The sequence below is a fragment of the Strix uralensis genome, chromosome 1 (assembly GCF_047716275.1).
Source record: "Strix uralensis isolate ZFMK-TIS-50842 chromosome 1, bStrUra1, whole genome shotgun sequence".
Lineage (NCBI taxonomy): Eukaryota > Metazoa > Chordata > Aves > Strigiformes > Strigidae > Strix > Strix uralensis.
The window spans coordinates 130,867,111-130,880,579 of NC_133972.1; the positions used below are offsets into that span (position 1 = coordinate 130,867,111).

The window sequence follows — 13,469 nt, forward strand, 5'->3', positions numbered from 1 at the left end:
TTAATATTCTTCCTCACCATAAAAACCAAATGTAAGCAACAAATTGTCAAAAAAAATTTTTTCAGTACATCAGCTGAATGCTGTTACTGAAAAATAAGATATTCACTATGGCTATTGAAGTGCACTTATCTGGTATGTTTTAAAACAAGTCTTACAAAATACTAACATAAGATTTGCTCACCTTTAAGTAATTTTATTTTTTACTTTAGTGAAAAGTACTAGATAAACACCACTGAAAATTTTAGTTCTCTAGAAAACAGGTAAGTGTTAATAAGGGGGATATTTTCCCCCTCCTACAAACTACTTTCAGGTCACTTGGAGAGATCTTCTCTAAGAATAAAAGAATCCCAATGCAGACAGTGGCGCTATGTATACTTTAGACATGGAAGCAACTTACCCTTTCTCTCCACAGCCTTCCAGTGGCTATTTTCCTAGGTGGTGCAACTTTCTCAGGTCCCTTATCGATTATGAGGTTTTGCTTATAGTTTTGCAGAGTGTTTACTACTAGGCAATGATTTTTATGCTGCTTTAAGCACTTCTGAAAATTCAGTCTACATTTATAAGCCACCTTTGTAACTTTCAAATCACATGTAGGTCTGAAACACCACATCACTTTCCCTCAAATTGACCAAAAGCCATTAATTAAAAGATGAGTGTGTGTGCCTATGTATATGTATGTATGCACAGTTACACTTCTCATTTTTAAATCTTTTTCCCCGTATACATACATATTTAAAAATCAACATCATCTCCAGACATGACCAGTGTATTTCAAGGATAAAGCCTATCTAACAAAACAATAAATGTTTGCAAAGCTTTACACCTGTGTACTACATTCTCCCACCTCTCAGAGGCCTTCCCTAGCAGATTAACACCTGAAATAATAAAACAGATACCTGCCATTCTTCCTTGATTGAAAAATTAAATCGTGTCTACAGTAAAGAAAAAAAATACAAAATGTATCAACTCTTCAGTTTGCTCAGAGGCTCAGGGCCAAGCTAGACTAATTCAAAATGCATGTTATAGTTCCTGAGTTACAGACAGTTACACACTTGGATCTACTTTGAAGTGAAACTTCTGTTTTATTTGTTACTCACTTCCCTGCATATTGGACGAGTCCTGGTGTACTTCAGGCCCAGTCCTGGTGTAATTCAGTGAAAATTATAACAGTCACTTTTCTGGGGCTAGAACTGTACACACTAGTAATTGTGTCTCTTGTCATGTTAAATATAATTTTTATAAAAATATGAAACAGAACTAAAGCAAAGACCAGAAGATCTCCTCATATTGAATAAAGAAAAAGTCACTGACTTTTTGTATGCAATAGCTCAAAAAGAAAAGCTTTTCCATATGCTGACATCCTATCTTGCTCCTGGCATGGCATACTGACATCCAAAATGTTTGCTGCCCAGTGAACTGCAGTTCCACAAGGTTTCTCCCTTCACGTGCCAGGGCAGCGCACAACCTCGGGTCGGTACTGTGAGGTATCGAGCACGCTCGGTTTGCGTTGTGATTAATGGAAGTGAGAGCAGAGCCCCTTGGAGAACCAGTGTCACCATTTCATTTGAAGGACTACTCTGACAGACTTCATTATATTTTAAACCTCCATATACATAACAATTACGTTTTGTCTTTGCTCACTCATTCATCAGCTGTCAGTGTTGGTCCATGGGCTCGACATTCTCCACCATGATATGGAAGATTTCTGGCTTATCCTAGATTTCGGATGCCTTCTGTTCAGTGGCCTAGCTCTATTGCCTGGCAGTCATGTTTGCCAAACAATATTGCTACTACAAAGCATATTGAACAATACACATAAAAACCCAAGCAGTCAAGGAAAGAAATGTAGCATCAGGGTTAGAGGTCATAAAGGCATCATAACCATGAAGAAGCCGGACACAATGATAGATCCCAGCACTTGTGCAGAACTGAAGGCTGAAGGAATATACACTCTCTGCAGCATTTGGGACTTAATTAAATTAGAAACTAAGAAAGTCAGCATGCAAAGTAGAGGCACTGAGATCACAGATATTTTACAGTTTGGGGAACTAGCACAAAGGCAACACTTTCTGGAAGGAAATGCTGGCGATAAATAACAGCTGACCTGAATGAAAGGCAGTAAAGTCAAGGCTCGTTCTATAAAAATAGCAAAAATGGTGGAAAAAGCAAAATGTGCTTACAAATGCAAAAACAGGTACAAATATGCACTTGTCAGAATTAAATCTATCGGTGTGTGGAACTATATATTCATTACAGGAAACACTATGTGATGAGTCATTAAAAAGTGGCCAATATCAACTTGTTTAGGAGAATTTATCAAGGAAAATTTGAGGATGGCTTTGAGATCAAAATGCTATCAATATATTTAACGAAAAATAATTCTTTTCACTCAAATGAAACTGTAGCAAAAATTTATCCTGCCTGCTCATATTTTTTGGGTACAATTGACACCTAATCTTGGCACAATTAGAGATAATGGTTATTTCCACTGAACTCACTGGGACTGTTCACATTTCTGCATCATGGTGTGGCGAGATCCTCACAGCCCCTCTGCTCCTGCCTCTGCAACCACTGGCTTGAGCAACATACTGTCCTACGGCATCTTTACTGCTTCCAGTACCCAAACCAGTTGCACCCTTCCATGGAGACTGACGTATAGATGTTCTGTTGAGAGGAAAAATATCTGACAATTCTTTCAGTTTGTTAATTTATGAGACTATATTTTCTTTTAATTACTAGATCTGAAATGTGCAGAGTTATAATTTATTTGCCTATCGTGTCCATCTCAATAAAAATAAAGAAAAATAAGACCCTTAACCATTCAGAATATGGATCATATTAAGCCTCTGAAAGCAGAACATATTTGTCTGGTTCTGTTCCAGAAAAGCCTACACACCAACTTCACTGCAAAAATAATTTATTCAAAAACTTCGGATGTGGAATCAGGAGTAATTACTATAAGTCAACAGAATTTATTTTGATTTTTTAATGTAATAGTTATTCTTCTTTTAAACCAATTTCATCCACTATTCTGCAAATTTCTGAGGTAATGTCTGCTTTGGTAAGCATGTGATTTTGGAGAACGTCATTTTTATTAACTCTCTTCTTTTAAGCCTCCCGAATGCCCGGCAATTCCTATTAACACAATATACTAAAAAATAAAAAAAAAAGCTATTTTATTAATAGGAATAATAATTGGACAAGACATAAGTATTACAAAGAACTCTGTGTTATGCCGTACCATACGTTTTCATTTCCTAGACACAAGGTTTACATTCCTCAGTGGTCTCCTTTTTTTATTCCAGATCTGCAATTACATTCACTGAAGTAGTTTAGTATTAGGCACAGCAGGTCTTGCAGAACTAGGGACTTCCAGCTGTAACTATCACTACATTTACAGGAGACTTTTTAAGTGAGTAAAAAGAACAAAACTTTTCCTATGCCTTACATAAGGCTACATGGTTTTGATTCAACCGTAAACTAAAACAAACCTCAATCATATCTTTCAAATCTAATGCATTATGAATAATAGTTAAATTAGCTCCATGTCATGGGACAACTTTCAGTTTTCTTCTGCTGATGTATAAGAAATTTTGGCATAAAACTCAACTCTTAAGTTTAACCTCAAAGCTGAAATAGTTTGAGGGCCAAATTTTCTTCTTTGATGTGTTATTCTAAAACTGAAGTAGATATGCTCAGGAGGCTAATTTGAACACACTGGTAAATTGAGAGCAATATTTATCTTCATTCCTTCGTGCTTGAAAAATAACTAATCAAAATGTTTTAAAACGTCTTGCTGGTCTCCCATCACAAAGACAAATTTCAGCCCCCTACCCCTTGTAAGTTTAGATAGCTCATTTCTTCACTGTTGTTGGGAATGTGTAAGGAAAGAACAGTTAAGGCAGACTTTTTTTATTTCCCAAGACTTCTTTAAATCTAATTACATAGAAGCTATTTTGGTTCTGTGAAAAGTGTGTGGATAAAGGTAACAAAGAAAATCTGAGAAGATTGACAAACTATTCTAGCTCCCCGAATGTGACATTCAAAAATAACCAGATGTTGAGTCCTCTTTGTGACAATACATATTTGGGTTCTTCATAAAAAAACCTGATCATAGTTATGCATCAGAAGCAGGGAATAGGTATGGAAAAGATTGCCCATTGAGGACCTTTCATCACTAAGCTTAAAAACTTTATGAGACACTTCTTAGTGCAAAAAAACCCCACACTCAAGCATAGAAACTTCATGGAAATCAGGCAAATAAAGGATGTTGTGACAGAAAATTTAATCCCACTAGATAAAATAATTCAAAGGAACAATTTGTATTTTTAGTGACATCCTACCAGAAATCCTAGCAAAAGATGAAGGCTGCTTTTTGGTTAGTTGAAATTATTTCTTCCGAGTATACTCTTCCAATAAGTATTACTCTCATTAATCAGGTCATCAAGAAAAACAGGGACAGATCTGCATGAGGTGAGACTTTTGAACATGTAGGGATAAAAGAGGTAAGAAGTTAAGACAGCTAAAGTGATGGTGAAACTGCTATCTTTATTGCATATGGGGGTGTCCTGGGTTCTACAAGATTCACATGAAACAAATCTTGATGTGGCCAAGAAGCACATGACATGGAATATATCCCTGACTTTTAAGGGGAAAAAAAGACCTAAAGAGTCATTTCCAGGCAGGTCACAGCAGCTTACTGCCCCAACAGACAGGGCAGGTTTGAGTGTCCATCCTACTTCAGTGCTGTTGTGTCCCTTTGCCTCCCAATAAACCCATATGAAGTAGAGCACAACTGTTACTCCCATGACATAGCTCTAGCCCAGGACCTGCCCTTGAACTGCCTGCAAGCCACATCCAGATGGGGCATCACAGACCAACCACTCTTGCTTTTACATCATCTTATTTATGTATCTGTAAATGAGTGGTACATGTAGGATGTCTGACAGTGTCTCACCTTTCTTTTTCCAGCTTCATTGAAGACACCCTATGATGCTGTGCTTTTCCGTTATGGCCTGAGCTAAATGAGGTCCCCATCACAGTAAGGAGGACGTCCCATCCCCTCTCATCCCTTGCCCCTTGTCACATCCTCTGGCCACTTGCCTTGTGCTGCTCCTAAAATTCACCCAGTGGCACACCAGGCCAGCTCTCTTTGCTACACAAATAGCTAACCAAGCCCCCCAGATGAAATAAAATAAAAGGAAGGTGTGTGTGGAGGTGCTGCTCAGTGAGTTGAATTAGCTCATCATATGCTTAGACTAAAGCTGGAACCAGTGCTGAGAGTGAGGGAAAGAAAGAAGAACGGGAGGGGAATCACATTTCAGCCCTCTTGCTAATCAGTTCATTGATAATACAGAGTAGCATCCTCAGAAATGAAAAATGATAAAACACACAGAGATGATACTTCTTGCATGCTCTGTTCTGTATACGGCACTGTTCTGAATGCTTTTTGTTTCAAAGGAAACAGTTGGGCTACTCAGTTTTCTTTTAAATCAGACACTTGGGTTTGATTTTCAGCAATAACAGACAATTCAAATATGCATCTCTGGTTTTAAATGCTTAGCTGAGTACTCAGCTGAATACACCACCTTTCCTGAGTGATGGGAAGATGAGCTATTCTCTTCGGCTGAAACTCAGGTACTACCAGTTGGAGTAAAAGGCTGCTGTTAATGTGCTGGTGACAGTTATGGTGAGGAGTTATGAGAAAAGTGTTGGTGACTTGTAAGAAAAGCCTTGTCACAGTTCTCTATCCCAAAAACCAAACACATACCATCACAACAGGTTCTAATTTGTATCCTTGCTGTTTATAAAAAATTGAATGAATACGAAAAATTGACTGTAATCTGCACTTTCTAGGCTGGAGAGAAAAGTACCTTTGTGGCTGCCCACAGGACACTGCACCTACCGCAGGGACAACTCGAGAACTTCTCTAAGGATGTTCAGCAGTTCCACTCCTTTTGTGTACAATATAGTTACTAAACCTAACAATTAATAGAAAACAAAGCCTTATTATGTATATTACTGATGAATTCAAGAGAATTCCCCTTCAAAGTTATTCTATAAATATTATTAAATATTTACGTTTTCTATTGTATAGCTCAATACAATTATTTAGTTAGGAGTAAATATCTCAAATAGGAGATAACGTTGTCCACAACAGACTTTTTCCTCAAGCCACCTGATACTAGTAACTACTGCTCATAGGTTTATACTTTTCTATCTTTCATTCTCTTGAAAATAAGACACATCTAAGGCTTCATGTAAAGACCCTTTTACATTTTTTTTTCCTGGAAAAGTGTACACTGAGCACAGCACATAAAGAATTCACGCCACACTAAGTAATCACTCGTGACCAGTTATGTTGGTAACCAGCAACATGTTTTCCAGTCAGCAAAACAATCTGTGGCAATCGAGTTTGGGCTGGCTTTCTGTTAACTACCACAGACTTAATGATCTGAAAAAGCAAGAGTATCTGGAAGTTCACTGGGACACTATAACCCCTCACTGATGGACTGCTCAGTACATGGCGCAGATCACACGCAGCAGAAGCTTCCTAGGCAGAACTTTAATTACTTTTTTGCTTGATTTGTATTTTTTCAGTCCAGCGTTCTTAGACTGTGCAGCAATCTCACTGTGCAAGTGCCTGCCCTACCAATCAGTTACTCACCTACTAACTTCTGAACTTGTCACCCAACTTCCAAGTTTTTCCAAAAATGGGGTTTAATTTCCTTTAAAAGAGACCACTGGGCAGAGAGAATGAGTCTACCAGTGTGACTTGGGGAGGGCTGCATCTAGACTTCATCTGTTACCAGCCATCAGCCCCAAGGGCGCTCTCGAGGGACACAAATACCTAAAAAATGAAAATTAGTTTCCCTCATCTTGCTTTCTCTCCAGTAGGGTCTCTTCTCTGGCATGCAACAAGAGAAAAAATGTTAGTGGGCTACAGCCAAAAGCCGGTAACTATAATCTCCTTCTTGCTGAACTGCACCACCCTAACCCACACAAATCCCGTGGGCAGCTCCACTCTAGGAGGAAATGTTTTGCGTGGCTCTGCGTGAAAACGAGTGGCAGCAGAGGTGACCTGCCACCCAGCTTCCTGGCCAAACACGGTCTGTGACTATCACCAGGCGGCTGCTCTCGGCCCTGAACTGCCCCTGCTTGTCACGGCCAGGCCTGACCTGTGCCAGTGCTGGGAGCGCTCCCTGCCCCAGCCTGAGCCCCTCCGGACGGTGGAACAAGCCCCCACGCCCAGCACAGCCCGCATCTCCCGAGCCTGCCCCAGCAAAACGCATCGCACGGGAACTAGTCAAGTTGAAGAGGAAGTTTAGAGGACCAAGTCCAGACATGAGTCTCTCAGATTAGTCATTTTTCCTCCTTTTGCGAATTAGAGGAGCAGTCCCAAGTTTGGGGAGAAACGGGGCTCCCTCGGTGCTGGCTGCGCCGCAGCGCGGGGCGGCGGGGAGGCTCGCGGAGGGACTGGCAGACCGACAGTGGCCGCAACTGACCTCCCGGCAGAAGATGCTGAGGCCCGAGGGCCCCCCTCCCCCGGGTCTCGGGTACCCCCACAGCTGAACTCCTGCCGGGGCGCGGGGCTGGGCTGCGCCGCCCTCAGCGGGGCTCGACCCCAGCAAAGCCAGAAACCTGCCCGGGGGCTGCCGCCTCGGGGACGGGGAGCGCCCTCCGCTCGCCCCCTCCCGCCTGCCGCGGGCTGCCTCGGCGGAGGAGCCGTCGGACTCGGGCGCCGGAGGAGGCGGCGAGGACGGGACCCGGGGCGGGGGGGGGCGGGCTGCATCCCCCGGGCTCCCTGCGCGGGGCTGCGCGGTGGCTCTTACCTCCGTGGCGAGCGGCGGCGAAGAGCCGGGGCGGCGGCGGGGCGGCGGCGGCCGGGGGCGGCCGGGGGGCGGCAGCGGCGGCGATGGGGCGGGGGTCGGGCGGCGGGGCGCCGCTGCTGTAGCGGCGGGCGATCACCCGGTCTCGCCGCGGCGGGCGGGGCGGCAGCGGGCGGCCGCCGTCGCCCAGGGCTTGGAGGAGGAGGTCAAGGAGCGCCCCCCGCTCGGCTCCGGCGGCGGGCACGTCCCGGCCCTCGGCGCCCGGGGGCGGCGGGGCCGAAGCCAGCAGCAGGAGCACGATGGCGGGCAGCGCCTGGCGTCTCTTCGCCCCTCGCATCTCTGCGGCGCTGGGAGGAGGCAGAGAGCGAAGGCGGTCAGCGCCGGGCCCGGCCCGCACCCCGCCCGCCCGCCCCCCCCCGCCCCCCATGCCGCGCCCGGGGGCACCCCCGCGGGCAGGCGCGGAGGCGGTGCGCGCCCGCCCGCCGCTCCCGCAACGCCCGGGACGGGCGCGGACGCGCGGAGCGCCGGCGGAGGCGGCGCGGTGCGGGGACCCGACGGGCCGCCACCGGCTGACCCCGCCGCGCTCGCCCGGTTCCCCGGATTAGGGGAAGGGTATAACCCCGCCGCACGTATCTGCGGTCCAGGGCTTCGCGGGGGGGGGTTTGCTCGGCTCCCTTCACCCCCGGCGTTCCCGCGCCCGCTGTTGCCTCCCTCCTCCGCCGGCGGAGCGGGGCGGCGGGGGAGCCCCGGTGGGGCCAGCCTGCCCACCCTCCCTTCCCCCGCCCCGGCAGTGCCGCCCGGCGGTTTTCGGGCGAGAGCGTACGGACGGGCAACGGGACGGAGTTCATTTAGGGGCGAGTGGCATCGGGAACTGCTGCAAATCGGCGTGTAAAGGGCAAAACCAATTAGAATAGGCTGAGGCTTCGCGAGCGGTGCTTAATGCCCCTAAGTAAACTATTCTAATTATAGCAAACGGTTGGGATTAAGGGGGAGGGAGCAAAATTCTGTTATTTACAAACCGTTTGATACTTGGCCTCCCTTGCAGATCCTCATGGGCGAAAGAGTTAATCGGAGCCGCACGGGAGCCGGCTCTCCCCGACGGCTCCGGGCTCTCCCTCCCTCCGCCGCCGCCGGGGCGCACGGCAAACCCGGGGAGTAACCGGGGAGGGACCGGGGCTTCTCTGGAGGGGGCCGGCTGCTTACCTTCAAGGGGGGACAAGGGCCGCCGAGTGCGTGCGGGCAGGGGTGAGGCGTCCTCGGCCGCCGGCGGAGAGCCCGCGTCGTCCCCGCGGAGGCTCCGCCGGACGCGGAGCGGGGCGGTCGGTGCTGCGCCCGGAGAGGGGGGATGCGCCCTCCAGGGCCATGCGCTTCTCTTATATAGTCCGCATCGGCGTACTCATTTGAGTAGTATCGACTTTAGGTGGGTGGCAGTCGATGGAGACACCTCTGGTAATCACTCTTGGGCTCAGAGAAGGTCTTTTCTGACAAACTTCCTCCTCCCCGTTTGTCCCCCGGTGGATGGCAACTGAAAGCTGCGTTTGAAGTGGCTCTGATCTATTTGTGAAATTAGATTTCCCTGAAGATTGGGAAACGCTTACTAATAAAGCTGCTGGCTCAAGAGATTAAAATGTGCTTTGACTTAGCGGGGTTCCCTTGGGAATACAGCAAGAGAACTATTCCCCCCCCCCCCCCCCCCCCCCCTTATTGAACAAAGTAGCCGTGAGCAAAGTCTGAAGGGTGTATAAATTTGGTTCTGTTTTGATGGCAAGGAAAGTGGCAGACTGTCTTTGGCAGGTGACTTCCCAAACTAGGGAGCTTGTAAAAGTTTGTTTCTCCAAAACAGCTTTTTTTAATTTTTGACAATGAGATTTAAAGAAAAGCTAGCAAAAAAGGTACTGACCTAATGAAACCTTTAAACCCACAGGTTAAAAAACTTGCCTCCTAGACCCCTAAATATGCACGCAAGTAATTAGTGAATAAGATCTGAACTTCCAGAGAGCAGTGCATACAGGTGGTCTGAGCGTAGATTGAAAAGCAATACAAATTTTTTAAATTATACCAGACAATATTTCACATTATGACAGAATTTGCAACTATAACTCTTTGTCGGAAGGTACTGCTGAGATATTTACTTCATAAGAGTGGAAGAAAAATAAGGATTTGAGATATCCTTGAAGATGTGAAAAGGGGGAATTTAAATTTGAAAGAGATTTAAACTATTCTGCATCTGTCTGACATATGAGTTTCCCTACAAACTCTGTCTCTTTCCCAAAACTGCCCTTTGTACCCTTCTCTGGTTGTCTCAGGAAGAGCACATTCAGGGCTGTATATCACAGGGGCTGCATCATCACTGTTGAAGAAGCTGGCTTCTTCCCCACATCCTCCTACTCTTGTGCCATCCTCACTCACAGATATTGGAGATCAAACCAAATTTAACTAATGAGGGGCTACAAAGGGTTTTAACACACAATTTTTTTTAGAGGTCAGTGTACTGCACTAGATACACTGGTCTGACCTGTGGATTCCCAGGTTAATGGAAGAGAAGTGTCAATCTATTTCTCACTACATGATTTCCTGCTTTTTACATCTTTATTTGGGGCGTCTAAGGAGTTTTCTTTGGTCAAGCTGATGGTTGGGTTGAGTGAAGAGGAAAAGAGAGGGCAGTGATAAACTGAGGAACAAAGCATATTAATTTACCAGCTCCAAAATAAACCCCAAAGTTTCTCTCCATTTTCTTTTTGTTTCTTTGCTTTTATTTTGCCCTCAGAGACACATATTGCCACCACAGAACGGGACTGAATTCTCCCCTAGAAATGACCAAAGTATTACCTTGACTCAAGCTCCTCTGCCCACCTTCATAACTAGTCATGGATTGGGTTTCCATCTTCTTCTAGCCCTGGGAGCAGGTCACACGGGAAGGAAATCTATGTAGCACTGTTAAGACAGAATAATTTTTCTGCTCATAAAAAAATCAAAGTCTTTATTGGGTGTCTGTTCAAGGCAGATGATAGCAAAATACTCATAAGAATTAAAAGCAGTATTGAAAAGGGCAGGTGAATAGTCCCTCCTCTCTTCCCCACATCCCAGAAAAAGATCTAAGAGGTCTGCAACTGCTATAGCTGACTATGCAGTCTTGATGGACGACATCCTGGAGCTGCTAGTTTGGGAAAGTTTGTGACTCCTTGAGCAAAGACTGTCAAATACGTCACCCACATTCAGTGGGTTTCTAAGATACAAATACCATTACAAATACTAAGACCACTAAATTTTGTTCTTTAACTTATATGTTGAGTATTTAGGGTTTTAAAGCTTTGAATTAGAACCCAACTAGGCCCTTTACCATTATGAGCCACCCAGTTTTATTCTTGTCCTTTACCTCTGCTGCCACTTGTTTCCCTCCTTTGGAAGAGCTGAATCCTTCTTTCCTTGGACTGACATTATACCCATCCAGAGGGCAATAAACTGGTTTTTAATTACTGTTTTAAATTAAAACAAACAGACAGGTTGGTTGCTTCATTTGTTACCAGGAGTGGGTTTTTTTCCTTTGTGTATTTTCAAAAGAATAAACAAGTCAAGGAAACAAGAAGAGTAGGTGTCCCTGCAGAGCAGCTTGAGAGGCAGATCTATCAGGCCCTGAAGTTACTGCAATGATTCCCATTCACTGCTGTGGGAGCTGGGGCAAGTCTTGAAATGAAAAGAATCAATTGATTAGAGCCACAGCACATCTAAATCACAAGTTTAAGTAGCTTTTTCAGATTCTTTCTATGCCCAAGAGATTTAAAGACTTATTTAAAAACAAACAAAAAAAATATTTGTTTTCTATGATTGTACAAAACCTTGTCTCTTTTTAAATTGTTTTGATATTTGAATTCTTCAGGGAGCATTTGAAAGAATGGCCACCAGAGAGCAACCAGAGGAAGATGACCATTTTACTAATACCAGACAATTCTGGCAGGTTGAAAACCCATTCTCAGGTCACAGTTACATTGGCCCTTTTGTTAGTAGCGCTAATGTGCCTCCTCCTCATTCTATCAAGAAAGAACCTCAGCATGAAATCTACATCAAAGAGAGCATCTTAAGACTGCAGTCAGTATCTTACTTAGGAACTGAAAACCTGTTCATAGTGAGCCTAAATAAGTCCGGTTATTTGCTTCTTGTAGCCAATGGATTTAAACAAGTACATCACATTTTTTTCCTGTGGCATGTCCTTTTTGTTTTCTGATCTGTCTTAGCCAGAAGTCTGTGTCTGACTGAAGTTAAAACCAACTAGTTAAATCAAAGTATCATAGGACCGACAGGGACCTGGAGAGATGATCTAGTGTTTTCCATTGCCGAAGGCACAGGTAACTGTACCTATGTCATCAGGGCTCAGTAAGAAACCTAATTTTTCCCCTCAAGTTCAGCACTTCAACCCAAATCCGTTAAATGAACAATTGGTAAATGTTGGTTTAGTAGTGACATTTTACCTTGGGATTTACACTGAAATATAAAAATTATCTAAATGTATTCCCAAAGCACACACTAAAATAAAAGACAGGCTAAAGCAAGATTTAAAATTTAGGTGTCTCACTAAATAAATCTGTCAGCCAAAGATTTCCATGGCCACTCAGGTAAATCAAGAAGAAAAACAGAGGAAAAACCTGGTTCTGTTGAAGTCCATGGGAATTTTCCTTTTGACTGTGTTGAGCTAGGATTTAATGCAGTGTTGTTACTAAAGGAGGGGTGAGGAAGTGAAAAATGACCTCAAAAAATGAATGTATTAGCCAAGGCAGTAATTTATAGATGGCTGCTGTAATTTCTGATAAGTAATAGAGGATTCCAGCTGGTTTTCAGATCACACTATTCCCTTAAAATCAGAGTTTTTGAACAGGCAAACACATATATATATGTATATGTAATATGTATATATAATATGTATATATAATATGTTGAGGATGATTACTGGATCCTGTCTCAGTGCAGCGGACTTGATCGGATGATCTCTTGAATACCTTTTGCAGTTCTTTATTTCTATGAATCTATAGATTTTTTGTAAAGCGGCTTTTAAGGCATGCTAATGAACTGCCTGACAGTGGAAAGCCATACAGTTAAAGTAAAACAGTATTTCTAAAAGAGATATGAGAATCAGTGTGCCATATATATATATATAACATGACTTAAAACTTAATGCATCTCATAACTTGATGCTATTTTTTCAGCTTTTTTTTTTTTAGAAATAGCACGGCAGAGAATTGTGGGATGTTCTTAACTGAAATTTAGGTAGTGGCTTCAAATATTTATTCCATAAAATAAAGATTATCATCTTTCCAATTAAAAAATAGGAGATTAATTTTATTATTACAAACACATCTAAATATTTTTTACTATGGAGCTATAATGATCTTTACTGGCTTCACCATTAAGAAATTTTACCCTGAAGTCATCCCCATTTGGGTTTGGAAGGCATCTTGCACCTGCAACTAAGATAAAATGAGTAATTTTTGCAGGACCTATGGCTCTCCTGTGCTCTGGAAGGCTCAGCTGAAAACATGAAGCAGCTTCTGACTGAGATATTTCAAGGGTCAAAAAGAAGAAAACTAACCTGGAAGTTGTTCAGCAGGAAGCAAATAGGGGATAGGGGAGAAAGGCGGGAGGAGTAGA

At 43.9% G+C, this 13,469-nt stretch overlaps 1 protein-coding gene across 1 annotated transcript in view; it reads right to left on the reverse strand.

Moving 5' to 3' along the window:
* The window catches only part of ALKAL1 (ALK and LTK ligand 1), a 37,059-nt gene extending 28,879 nt beyond the window's left edge, over positions 1-8,180 (reverse strand). Inside the window, exon 1 of the mRNA XM_074893628.1 lies at positions 7,833-8,180. Coding sequence (XP_074749729.1) covers positions 7,833-8,166 — 334 coding nt within the window. The 5' untranslated portion in view covers positions 8,167-8,180. The remainder of the gene's footprint in view (positions 1-7,832) is intronic.
* Positions 8,181-13,469: the final 5,289 nt, after the last annotated feature.